General features: G+C 36.1%; 1 protein-coding gene across 1 annotated transcript in view; it reads left to right on the top strand.

The window, feature by feature from the left end:
• The window catches only part of LOC113231764 (serine protease nudel-like), a 44,180-nt gene that overhangs the window by 28,837 nt on the left and 1,655 nt on the right, over positions 1-13,688 (top strand). The window contains exons 23-25 of the mRNA XM_026466282.1: positions 294-497; positions 3,733-3,964; positions 12,552-12,680. Of these exons, the coding sequence (XP_026322067.1) occupies positions 294-497; positions 3,733-3,964; positions 12,552-12,680 (565 nt within the window). The remainder of the gene's footprint in view (positions 1-293; positions 498-3,732; positions 3,965-12,551; positions 12,681-13,688) is intronic.

Here is a 13,688-nt window from a genome sequence, read left to right as displayed (position 1 = left end):
TATACCATAAGTACTAGTGCAACATAATTCACTCTAAAGCACTACCCAGAACGGACTGGAATCAATTTAGAAAAGTTAATATCCCAAATTGGTCCTACTGGGAATCTAACCCGGCTCTCATGCCGAGCCCACAGTGCAAACCGTTGGGCTACTGAAGTCTTCAAAATAAAGGTAATAGATTATATATAATCCCTGTTATAATGTCCCGCCTGTTTCTCTTGTGGGTAAGATACATAACAACAAACTACTACCGCCTAGAGTTATTATATTATGCACGCTCCAAATCTTTACAGAAACAGCACGGTCAGTACCGGACTCTACCGAAAACAACGAATTAAAAGAATGCAATGGCGAGCGATGTGGGCGAGGAAAATGTATCAATTTGCAACAAGTCTGTGACGGTATAAGCCATTGTGAAGATGGAAAGGACGAAGACGAAGCAGCCTGTGAAAAGAAAAATAGACTTTGCACTAGAGAACCTTACAATGGTGGATGTGGTAAGCATTTTTGTTTCAGTCTCTTACACTCAACAGATATAAGTAAAATTTGTTTTTATTGAATATCATGATGTATTTATTACCATGATATCCATAATTTTTTTTTTGTAAATATAGTTTACTGCTGCCCTTTCCCAATGTGCGCCATTTCGCCCGGTCCTCGATCGTCACTCCATCTGGCCAGAGGGCCTACACTATGTTTGCCCACCCGTGGTCTCCACTCAAGAACTCGTTTCCCCCATTGGTTATGGGTTCTTCGGCAGATATGGCCAGTCCACTGCCATTTCAGCTTTGAAGAAAGACTGAGAAAAGCCCGTTTGAACCCCATCCAAAGATCCACAACAAGCACACTGCTGGCTCGATCCATAGCTTACTTGGTAAGAGCGGTAGTCACGTTGAGGCGACAGACACTGGTTCAAGTCCAATAAAATCGAAGTATTTTTTTCTTTGTGCTAGTTCAATCTTTGTATCTATAATAATAATAAACATAAGTAGACGTAGTGTGAATCTCCTTTCCACTTGATAATGTTTCGATGGGCGCAAAATGGCTGAAAGCACCCGGATGCGTAAAACTGAAGACCGGGCTGTATTGCGCGCCTTTGGGATAGATATGCCAACGGATTGCAGTGGGCAACAGCGGAGTGATCATGATATTTACTTTTTTTTGTAATAACTAAGTTGAGCGGACGAACTAGTCGTGCGTATCATGGATAGCGGTACGTGTATCCATGACAGTTGAAAGATCACTCAGAGCTTTAATCATAAAGACCTGATGGGCAGCCACTGCGCCTGACACCCTGAGATACAAATAATTTGTCACATCTGCCTGTAATTTCACCAGTACCCTTCGAAACCGGAACGCAGTAATGCTCTCACTACTGCTTGGCGGCAGAAATAAGTAAAATGGCAGTACTTCCCTGGACGAACTTTTTCACAAGCAGCTCTACTGCTACTAAGTCATCGTCCCTTTCATGTTGGATTGTTCTTGTCTATTTGCTGTAGCAAAGCCTAGCATATTTTCTTGTCTTAGGAACAAATATAGAGTCCCTAGAACAGTTAATATTTATGAGAGCCTCATAAAATACGTTCTTGTGAGTAGTACTTAAATTTACAAGGATTAAGATGGGATTCTGAGCACAGCGTCTTCGGCCACTCTGCGACCGAGCGTCAATAAGTTGTACTACACAAAATGTACGGGAATGTATTCGAATACAGTTACACTAACTAACAACTGTTCTGCGGCGTTATTGATGCAGATAACGCCACAACTGTATCGCTGTGCTCGAAACTCCACCTTAAGGAATACGGTTGCTACGCTATAGTAACATAAATTATTTTTTACGTCGGCTTTGACATACTAGGCCGTTTTTTGCAAACAGAAAATTAAATTCTCTCGTGTCTATCACATCCAGATTGATCTACAGTCGCATTGAATGTCAGTACTTGTACATAACGAAATGCGACACTGTAATTGAATTTAGAGCTATTCGAATAATCACATTTGAATGTCTTCAATTTTATATACACGGAAATAAAAAACAATGGAAGCTCCTTAAACCTCGATTACTATCAGAACCGTAACTATCATAACGGGAAACACTATGAAATTTTGATAATAATTGGTCATAATTTGTAATTTGAAAAGATGTAACAAATTTTGTACTAATTAAATTTTTATTGAATTGATATTCAATTATTTTTTGTGAAATTACTCCACTACTTTGTTATAATTATTAATACAAAGATCGAACACTCAGAAAAATTCCTTTGATCCGGTCGGATTCGAACCGACGTCTTCTTGCATACCGTGCCAGACGCTATACCAACTAAGCCACGGAACGTAAATGTATGTGTATAATCTGTATAAATATTTATCATGCTTATGGACACCCCGTGCTCTGTTTTTATTTTAATGTATAAATCGAGGATAACTGTTACTGGCTTTGTAATATGTAATTTAATTTTTTGTAACCTATCATTATTTGCTGTTGCTATTCCAAATAAATAAACAAATAATTTATTTTTTATATATTTATTTATTTATTTCAGGCCACATGACCCATATAATATATACCTTAAGGACTAACATACAATAGAATAATAAAAACACTATTTCTAACTAATCTACACGAATTGCACTTATCGGCGACGTGTGGTGCAATCTGGTGTCAGGTAACCGGCCGCGGAACCGCCGATATAAGACACCCTTCGGCCAAAATTCTTTCTTCATGAAGGTCGATAGATGTTCGGTCGGTACTCTCACCACAAACGAATCGAAACCGCACCAACCGCTCGACTCTCAGGGTGTGTTTGGCTTTGTGTCTGATATACTCCACTATCTCAGACTTCGTGGAGTAATGCACCTGTGTACAGCAGCGTCGTTGGTGTGGCCGGACGCAGCAGAAAGTTTGGTCCTGTCGGTATAATTTAAGCTTTACCCAGTTGGCTTATTGTTGAAAATACTACGTTTAATATTGCAAGTTATGACGTTTCGATGTTTTATGTTGAAATTTCATTCAATGTGCTAAAAACTAGTAGCAAAAGCTCCTAAAAAGTGTACCATATTGCATCGATAAGGCAATAACGTTTACTTCATTTCTTATAACAAAAAATAGCTAACTGAGCTATAATTTGCGGACCTCCGCTTGTTGTTGGCACATGTGTCACGTCCTCGAAGCACTTCTACAGTAGTTATTGTTCTGTGTTTATATACATGAGATATAACATCGATCCTAAATATATCCGGGTAGCAAACTTTCATGTCAAAATCGCAAGAAAATAGAAAAACATTTCAAAGAAGTGACTTTTGTTGATATTTGCCAATATCTACATTCCTAGGGGACATACGTTAGTTGAATATTTCATGCTATCATGAAAATTAACTACGTTTCGATGGAGAAAATGAACGTTGTGTATAAACGAAGTTATAACAACACGGAGTAGAATCTAATAAATTATGTAAGCTATTTCACGAGATCGAATAATTATGTATAAATTAAATACCTTCAACATAATTTCCAATGTGTACAATAGACGTGTACTCGATGAATTTTCTTAATTTACTGCTTAAAGTGCAATTTTCTCTGGAAATAATTCATAAATCAATGTGACTATGCTTCCTCAGTGTCCCAGATACGTCTATAAATGCCAAACACTTAGCAATGACGTACAGTGTCATTCATATTTATAAATCCCCCACATCAATCATTTTGAAGGATCCTTATCTCCATTTCAGCGTGTTCGTTCGGCCAGATGAAATGTCTCAATGGTAAATGCATAGCCAAAGAGCTATATAAAGATGGAAGGGATGATTGTGGAGACAACAGCGATGAGCCTCCGCAGATGACATGTGCTCAATATTTATCAAGAGTCGAACCTGGGAGAGTTTGCGATGGAATACTCCACTGCAAGGACAGGAGTGACGAGGACCCCACATACTGCAAATGCTTTGCAAAGAAGACCTTTTTGTGAGTAATTTATCTTTTCTAAATCAACGAATGAAATTAATGTAATACTCCGCAGTGCATGTATGGTGATTGCAGCAATCGCTACTTAAAACCTTCTCTTGCTAAAGAATTATATCTTCCAGACACCTTTATATTGAATTGGTCATTTATGCAATTTGATTACGAGGAAGGGCTCTTAATAAAATTACCTCTAATGAAACCACATCGTTACTCACTCGTAATAATCAAAATAGAAAATTAACAAGCAATTATAATAATCATTTTTATTAAAAGTCTAATTTCAACGTTTTAAATAAAAATAAAGTAAAAGTACATAAATGATTTCGTCTGTTTAAAGGTAAAACCACATAAGTAACATTTTCCACAAAAAGTCTTTAATTTATGTAGCTATTGTAAGAAAATCACTATCTTTCAGCACGTGTAACTAAATAACAAAAAAGCTACAAACTTAATAAGAGTTTTATCTGCAGAGAGGTCGTGAAGTTCTTATAACTGGTACATAATTTGGAGATTTTTTGTGGAAAATGTCACTTATGTGGGTTTTACCTTTAAACAGACGATTTAAACAGTTACCCCTGCCAGCGCGATTTCTTGAATCGAATAAAAATGAAAGTTAAATATTTTAACACGAATACTATTAACTTCAAGTATATAAATGGATTGAACACAATGTGTTTAAATGCTGCATAATAAATTACATTATTGCAAGAATACTGATATTTCGTGGGAGGTATTCAATTTAGCTGGTAGCGGAGCGCGTGGGCGTTGTGCTTGGCAATCGGTACGTAGGCGTTTTGTGACCGATTCGTGTGAAAGAACCTTTTTTTGATGGTTATTTAGTACTTGGAAAAGCAAAAAGTAATTTAGGTAATGTGTTTGCTCTGATATTAAAACACAAGCATTTTTCTAGTAGTAATCGTATAGTTTTGTGTAAACAATGGTGTCCCAGTTGTATTAAGCACATTACTTCGTAATCTTTCGGGACCATATTTTTACGGAAAAAAAATTGAGTTATTTTATTTAATGATATAACGTTCATAATAGTTCTTAGAAAAATTCTTCATATGGCAAAACACTTCATTTTAGGGGGCACCGTGTCTAGCACGGGAAAATGCATAACAAAATTTATTGTATAGTTTATCAGTTTCTAGTAAAAACATCATAAATTATTTACAAGCATTTGTAGAGCTAAGCGAATTTGAAAATGTAGGCCAATCTGACCCTCAATTTCATTAATATGTTATTATTCTTCGTCAAACATTGCCGTCAGAATCCCCAAGTGAAGGCGTTGTAATGAACTGGATTCGGCAAGGAAGTACACTCAATAGCAACATAACAGCGGCTAAAAGTTGGCGATGACTGGTGAAATTGTCGTAGATTAATACACTATAAAAACTACATAACAAAACTTTACGCACAAAATACTGGAAAACTAATAACTTGGTACATTAATTAAGCACTACTAAACAAGTTCGTAGCAGTAGAGCTCCTTAAAGACTTTGTCCAGGGAAGTATTGCCACCTAACCTATTTCTGCCGCCAAACAATAATGTGAACGTTACTGCGTTCCAGTTTTGAAGGGTTAGGGTGCTGGTGAAATTACAAGCAAATGGACTTGTCAACTTATGTCTCAGGGTAGCAGTGCCACTCAGATTTTCTGATTTAAAGTTCTGAGTGGCATGGCAACTGCTATGGACCTGTTCATCCCGTCACTTGGTATCATAAAAAAAGACAGAAATGTACTTCTGCAACTAATAGTATTCGTAATTTTCGCTAAGCTGTTTGGATATTTCAAAATAAAGAAAACCATAGGTCAAAACACAGCTCTGTTTCGCTTCGTTTTGGTAGATATCACGCTTATTACTAAGCAGCAGTGACTTGCACACCGATTTTTATGGGCGTCCGTCTCTAAGGTCACGGGTTCGATACCCGGCCGGGTCAATGTAAAAAACTAACCTTGCTATATCGTCTCGGATCTAAGTGTTTGTGGTACCATCGTTTTTTTCCGATTACCATAACACAAGTACTTTAGTAGTACTTACTTTGGGATCAGAGTCACGTATATGATGTTGTCAAATATTTATTTATTGTTTACTAGATCTTAACGTTACCAATTTGAAGCATATGATAGGGTCCTGCGTAATATACTATTAGGTAAACTATACGGGATAGGTATTCGGGGCTCTGCTCACTCCTGGTTTGCTTCATATTTAAAGGATAGGCAGCAATTTGTTGAGATCGAATACTTTGATACCACTACTAAAAATATTTCTTGCGTGCGCTCCGATTGTAAAAAAGTAAATGCATTGATTCCTCAAGGAAGTGTTGTTGGATGTCTTTTATTTTTGATATACATCAATGACCTTCCTACGGCTATAGGCGAAACCTGTGTATTGTTTGCTGATGATGTATCTTTGCTTACATCATGTCAAAACGACACTGATATATATGACAAACTTCATGTCCTTCTGACTAAAACTACAGACAGGTTAAATGATCATAATCTCAAAATTAATTTCTCTAAATCTGAAATAATGTCCTTCCATCCCCACCAAAAAACTTCATTAAACTTAAAAATCGATTACAATGGTACAATTTTAGAATCAGTTAAGGAATTTAGATTGATAGATAGATAGATAGATAGATAAAAGCTTTATTCACCACCATGACATCAGATACATGATATAGGCATTAACTTATATGTATATAACAATAATGATATTCTTATCTACTAATATTACACTTGGAAGTCATGGCAGTGAAAAAGGCGCTGGCTCAGCATAAATGACGCGGCTGCCCGCGACGCTGGTATTCTGCCAGGACCCTATAGGATAGAGACGCCACTCGCAATCCAACAAAAATCTGATTTAATTTTTAAATTATTAATTTTCAATCTTCTTCCTCCCAACCTCCACACATAATACACTATTTGCAGTCCTGAAACGAGGTACAGCCAAGAGCATAACAAGGCTAACCTTGGACCTTGGACCGTTCCTATCGCAAGCGGCACAGAGTTGAAATTAAATCTCAAATCTTAAATGTCAAGCATGACGCGCTCCCGACCCTGTACGTGGACAAACAAGAGACAACCGCAAATACCCTAGCCACTCATATCCCCAATTTTTGCAAATTTAACAGATGCTCCCGCAGCTTTAGCTTGCTCGATTTAAATATAGACACCCACTTAAATTGGAAATCGCACATTCATAGAGTAAAGTCTAAGTTAGCAGGATTTTCATACGCACTGCGCGCAGTGAAAAAGACAACAAACATAGAGACGGCAATAACAACCTACTATGCCTACGCGCACGCTTGGCTCAGGTACGGCATCATTCTGTGGGGTAACAGCACGGATGCAGCCTCTCTATTCACCCTTCAAAAGAAGTTAATTAGAATAATAGCCACTATTGACCAGACTGATAGCTGTAGACCATAGTTTCTTAAATATAAAATATTAACCCTGCCCAGTTTATATATTTTGGAAATAAGTAAATTTGTCAGGAAAAATAAACAATTTTATAAAAAACGAGAAGATATCCCATGTAAGTACGCTTTACGACTAAAAATATAAATTAGTATTGCCGACTTCACGATTAAAAATTAACTCCTCTAGTACCTACAGTTCTTCTATTAAAATTTATAATAAACTACCTGAAAATATAAAAAATGAAAACAATGACAACATTTTCATAAAAAAATTAAAACTATTTCTATCCGAAAAATGTTATTACACTATTAACGAATATTTAATAGATAATATATTCAGAGGCCACGCAAAATGATGATAAATATTAAGGTTGTTTTTAAATTAAATTTTATAACAATATAATATAAGTATATAGTACCTATGATAAATAAGAATAGAAATACTATTATAAAATTGCGCTTCCTCTCTCCTAGCTCCTATGTTGCGTGCCCGACAGGGCCCATAATACTGGTCTCACTACATTTGTAACATCTTATTATGTACATTATGGTTTTGCAATACATTATTGAATTGAATTGAATTTACTAATCAAGCAGGCGTCGCTAAGGTATTACAAAGTAGTGGAACCTTCCAAAAGGTGACCTAGGTTCTATCCGTAGACTTTAATGAAAAATTGTTAAATGTTGTTGACCTGTCGGTAAAACATTTTCTCCTACATATGTACGTGTATGATAAATAAGATTTTATGCGTGTGTACCTTATTTGTAGAACATGCATAGGCAATAACTCGCTATTCATAACATTATCTTAATTATTTTCCTCCTATGCTTTCCTATTATGCTGCTAATCCTGGATAAAGTGGTGTAATAACGCCATATAGTAGCCACTAAGACGTGACTGAACATTAAGTAAAGTCTGCAAAGTGACAACTTTTCGATAGTGGTATGCATTGACTTACAAATGTATGTCAAAATTGTAGGAACGAAAGTAATGCATAGGTAACTTTTTATGTTTAAATATGAGAGTTATCAAATTTCACATACTTATACATAATTCATGTATTTCGTATTATTTTTATGACTTTCATGTACCAAAAATACTTTTGACGTATGATTGCAATAACATATGTTGCTTTATTATAAGCCAGGGTACGAATTGTAGCTACATATCATGACGGCCATAAATTATGTATATTTTTGACAGATTTTCAAATATGGAACAGGATTTGAGAACGTCGAATATATAATCAGAAATAGAGACGAAATGTCATTTTTAGAAAACTATTTTCCAAATCATTTCGGTGACAACTACGCTCCGATTGGCCAGCCCGAATTCGAAACAATTGACGGGTGTCGTCAAATTTTTCATTTCAAATCGACTAGCTTAACTTGAGCTTTGGAGGAAAATTGCAAAATTACATAATATTTAATATTTAATTACCGATGAAATGTGATTCCGTTTGTTTTGTAATTAGATGTTTTGCTATTTTTCCCACACCACCAAATGAAACAGCCCCCATTGTTAGATCTCCGTATATTCCAAAAAATATTCTGTATTTATTGTAATAAAGATAATATCTCTAACAATGCCGCGCTGTTCTATTCGGTGGTGTGGGAAAAACAGCAAAATATCTCATTACAAAACAAACGGAATCACATTTCATCGGTAATTAAATATTGAATATGTAATATTGCAATTTTCGTCCATTATAGCAAAGCTCAAGTTAACTGGTCGATTTGAAGTAAAACAGTTGACGACACCCATTGACGACACCCGTCAATTGTTTCGAACTCGGGCTAGCCAATCGGAGCGCGGCTAGCCAATCGGAGCGCAGTTGTCCCAGTAATGATATGGCAGAATAGTTTTCAAACATATTAAATGACACTTCGTCTCTATTTCTGGTTATATACTCGATGTTGACGCTGTACTATTTCAGTTTTCTTATTTGTGATTTCAGCGCAAACGAGAGTTGATATTTAAAAGTGATATAAGGCCCATTTGCCTGATGAGTTGCCAGTGATGCCCCTTATTTCGTCTCTATTTCTGGTTATATACTCGATGTTTGAGAACAATATCCTTACTCATTGTTATCTGCTCCACTAGTATTTTCAGGCGTTCACTTTGATTTGAGGGAAATGTCTAGTGGAGGAGGATAGTGGCGAATAGTAGATATTCACAAAAAAAGATGCCGAATCGAAATCTATCATCGGAAAGTCGGTTACACAATAGTATACGTATATGAATTAGAGCCATACCATAAATACAAAAATAACCAACGAAAATACCGAAAATTACACTCAATGACTGAAAAGTTGTGCTCCTGTTGGTAAGCGACACGCCTGTCCATAATAGTAGCAGCGTCGCTCAGATTTTAAATTGCAAAGATCTGTAGGGCCCTACACCCGCTCTGAGACATAATTTCACAAGTCCCATGTGCTTGTAATTTCACCAGAACCTTTTCCCAAGGTGCTCTACTGCTATTATAATGAATGATCCGTGTGGTTACGAAGTATCAATAAATTTAATACGCCAGTCGGACCACGCGCTCTATTCATAATAAAGACAATGCCGACATTGAAATAGAACGAAGAGCTCCTACGGTATGAGGTGATATGCTGATCCGTGGTTTTCCCATTGTACAGAAGAAGTGGCTGGTAGGCTTACCTCTCCCATATGGCAGTGTTTCGTGAGAAAGGTGATTTGACTGATAAAAAATAAAATATCTACTAGCACTAATTTATAAGTTCTTTTCCTATTATTGCTAATAGATTATGAAACTTGTTGTCTGAACTAAAAGAATTTTATTTATTTATAACTCTAAATCATATCTTATGCTGGTGCCGTCAAGGACCAGCAAATATAATTTTATACAAACACAGCAACAGAGAAATCTGATCGCCAGAGTTCAGATTTCTCATAAATGAAATGACTATATATCTCAAGTTTAAAAATTCCAACAACACGAAACAACAATCGTTTGAGCTATTAAGCTCAAAGCCCCGTCAAGTGTAAAGGTATTAACCATTACACTTGACGGGGTTATTACTATCAAAATGAAAAGAAAATTTTCATGAACTTTCCAAATAGAAATTAACACGATGGAAATAATTTTAGAAATATTATTACATTTGCCAAACCTCAGTTTGTATTTCGGTATTTTGGCTACCTACTTAACCTGAAAAATCATTCTTAAGTAAGCAACACAAATGATACATCATTTGTGTTGCTTACTTTTATATTCTCTATTGGCTCCCCGCGGGGCGATGGAGGCTTTTAGTTGATTCACGGAAGAAGAAAAAACAATGGAAGTACCTTAAGCCTCGATTGCTGTCATAACCGCTGTCACCAAAACTTGTACATTCATAGTAAGAAAAACTATGAAATCTGGATTATGATTGCTCATAGTTCCTAATTTAAAAAGAAATAGCAAATTCTAGACTGTTAATGTAATCAAAATTTTACCCTGTTGGTAAAAATTCAATACTTACATTACGAAGTTTTGATTTTATATTGAAATTTCAATCATTGTGCTGCCATGTAGAGGTTAACAGCTGAACGAAGATGAATCCGAGAAGTTAACGTAGTTATCCAAAAAAGAAGCGACCATATTGCAGCGATATAAGGCTTATTTTCGTTTCTTGTAACAGAAAAAATATTGCGATAAACAATATAGAAAAGTTAGTTCTCTGCTCTGACCCGGCAGGGGAACGAAATCGGGACCTCAGAGAGGACACTGTGAAAACCACCACGACCACGGAGTCAGACCATGACTATATAAGTTAAATGTTTATTTGCCTATCGTATTACGTACTTTAGTACTTAAACAATCATATAATTCATCATTGGAAATGAACTAACTTATTGGGTATATGTGTATAGGACGCAAAAATGTTTTTTGAAGATTTTATGAAACACCGTCTTTTCCATCAAGACTAAATCGCAACCTGCGTTTACCATAATAATAAAAATAATAATGCACACACTCAACATAGCCCAGCACTAGGGAAACCCGTGTCGCGGGTGCCATGGACACACACATAGACAACCATAAATTACACCCAAACTCATGAGAGAAATAAATGTAGGCCATACAAATATTTCTCACGGCCCGGGAATCGAACCTGGGACCCCTGCGTGGCAGTTCGACATGCTAACTGTTCGGTCACGGAGGCACTTATAAAAATGATACATGTTTTTTTTTCAACCCGTTTAAAATATTGACATGTTCTTTTAGCACCTTTATAGTAGGGTTAGGATAAGTATTTCTCTTAAGATGGGATGACACTTTAGGAACATTACAACATCATTTTCTTTTCTTAAATTTATAGAATTCTCTCGGTTTTTATTCTCACTCCTTTACTGTTACTGTCTGACATGCGGTCAGACTTTGGAACGCACTTCCCATTACTGTTCATAATAGTAAATTCTTAGCTATTTTTAAAATTATAGTCAAGGCGCACTATTTATCCACTGTTCCATACGTTTTATAGATAGTATAATATATAAATACGTATTTATCTAAGTATTTATATAGTGTGTAGTAATTTAATATTTTTGCTATTGTTTTTTATTATGATTTTATTACATAATTTAATTTTGTTTTGTTGTGTATGTAAACCCGATATTGTAATTATTTTGTCCTGTGTTTTGGTCTGCAGGAAGAAATTTCTTTTAGAAACAAGCAGTACCTTTTGTTTGTGTTTTCCGTTTTACTAAATTTGATTTGTGTTCTCCTGTACAATTTATTATTAAATAAATAATTCCGTTACTATGCCAAATAAGTATCATTTTGTACTATCTCAAAACAATTGTTCGTCTGATGAAAATACCGGTTCGGACTTCCAAACTTCATTATTTTACGTAATCTCGAAAGTGTACTGTTTCAGAAACTAAATTGTTGTTTGGGTAATTTGGCTAAGGCTGGGGGCAGTTTGAATATCTTTAGAAGTAACACAAGAAGAAGTCAATTTAGCACTGCCAGTAATTGATGTGCAATTGTCTAGCCGATTTATTGCATTATTATTTCCAGTACATTATTGTATGTACCGTGTAGAGTCAATCTTGCACTAGGCAAAAGAGACTACTAAAATTTACAAAAAAAATGTTGTTAGGTTAAGGCATTACACTTGATATCTTCTAAAGCTGAATCTATTGTCTACAGCTGCAACAAAGGATACAAAAACGTAGATCACTGTGTAGCCGAGGACATGGTATGTGATGGGAATAGAGACTGTCCTAACGGAGAAGATGAACAGTTCTGCATTGGTCTTGGTGCTCCTCATGGATACGGGTAAGTTTAAAGATTTTTATTTACTATACCATATTGATGTTATGCAAATATCGAGTTGTGTAAGAACGTTATGAGAATAGATACCATCCTTCTAATTCTACCCCTCCTGTGAGACAAGGGCATGAGCTTATGTTTGTATGCTTATATATGTATGTGTACTATTCTATTGTTATTATCTTTTCACATTATTTTCTATGCTGTAAAAAACATTCTGTCTAATATTTTTTTTATGATTTTATGAAAACAATTTTTTTATATATTATCAAGTGACGGGACGAACAAGCTCATGCGCCTGATGGTAAGCGACATGCCTGCCCATAACAGTTGGAGTGCCACTCAGAGCTTTAAATCGCAAAAATCTTCCTGAGACATAAGTTGACAAGTCTCAAGTGCCTGTAATTTCATTAGCAAATTTTATTTAAATAAATGTAAAATTGAGGTAGCCTTAGGTATTGATGAAAAATCATCTTGTTCAATTAATGGCATTGGTTGATTATAATCATTGACGAGATTCTCTCCTTTATATATAAGTAGGAATAGAGCTCCTTGTGAAAGAGTTCATCAAGGGAAGTTCTGCCACCTTTCCTATTTCTGCCGCCAAGCAGTAACATGAGCATTACAGCGCTCCGGTTTAGAAGGGTAAGGGTGCTGGTGAAATTATGCACATGGGTCTTGTCAACTTAGGTCTGAATGGAATCTATCCAGAGCTTTAAATTACAGTAGCACAATTGCAGTGGCAAACTGCCTCCGTAACCGAAAGGTTACCATACCGGACTGCCACGCAGAGGTTCCAGGTCCGATTCCCGGGTCGGGAGAAATATTTGTATGGCCTACATTTATTTCTCCCGTGAGTTTGGATGTAATTTGTGGTTGTCTATGTGTTTGTCCATGTGTTTGTCCATGGCACCCGCGTCACAGGGTTTCCCTAGTACGGGGCTATGTTGAGAGTGTGTGTGTGTGCGTGTGTGTGTGTGTGTGTGTGTGTGTGTGTGTGTGTGTGTGTGTGTG

This window comes from Hyposmocoma kahamanoa, unplaced genomic scaffold (genome assembly GCF_003589595.1).
Source record: "Hyposmocoma kahamanoa isolate Upper Pololo Valley unplaced genomic scaffold, ASM358959v1 66, whole genome shotgun sequence".
NCBI classification, from domain to species: Eukaryota; Metazoa; Arthropoda; class Insecta; order Lepidoptera; family Cosmopterigidae; genus Hyposmocoma; species Hyposmocoma kahamanoa.
This window is presented reverse-complemented; position numbering and strand designations above follow the sequence as displayed.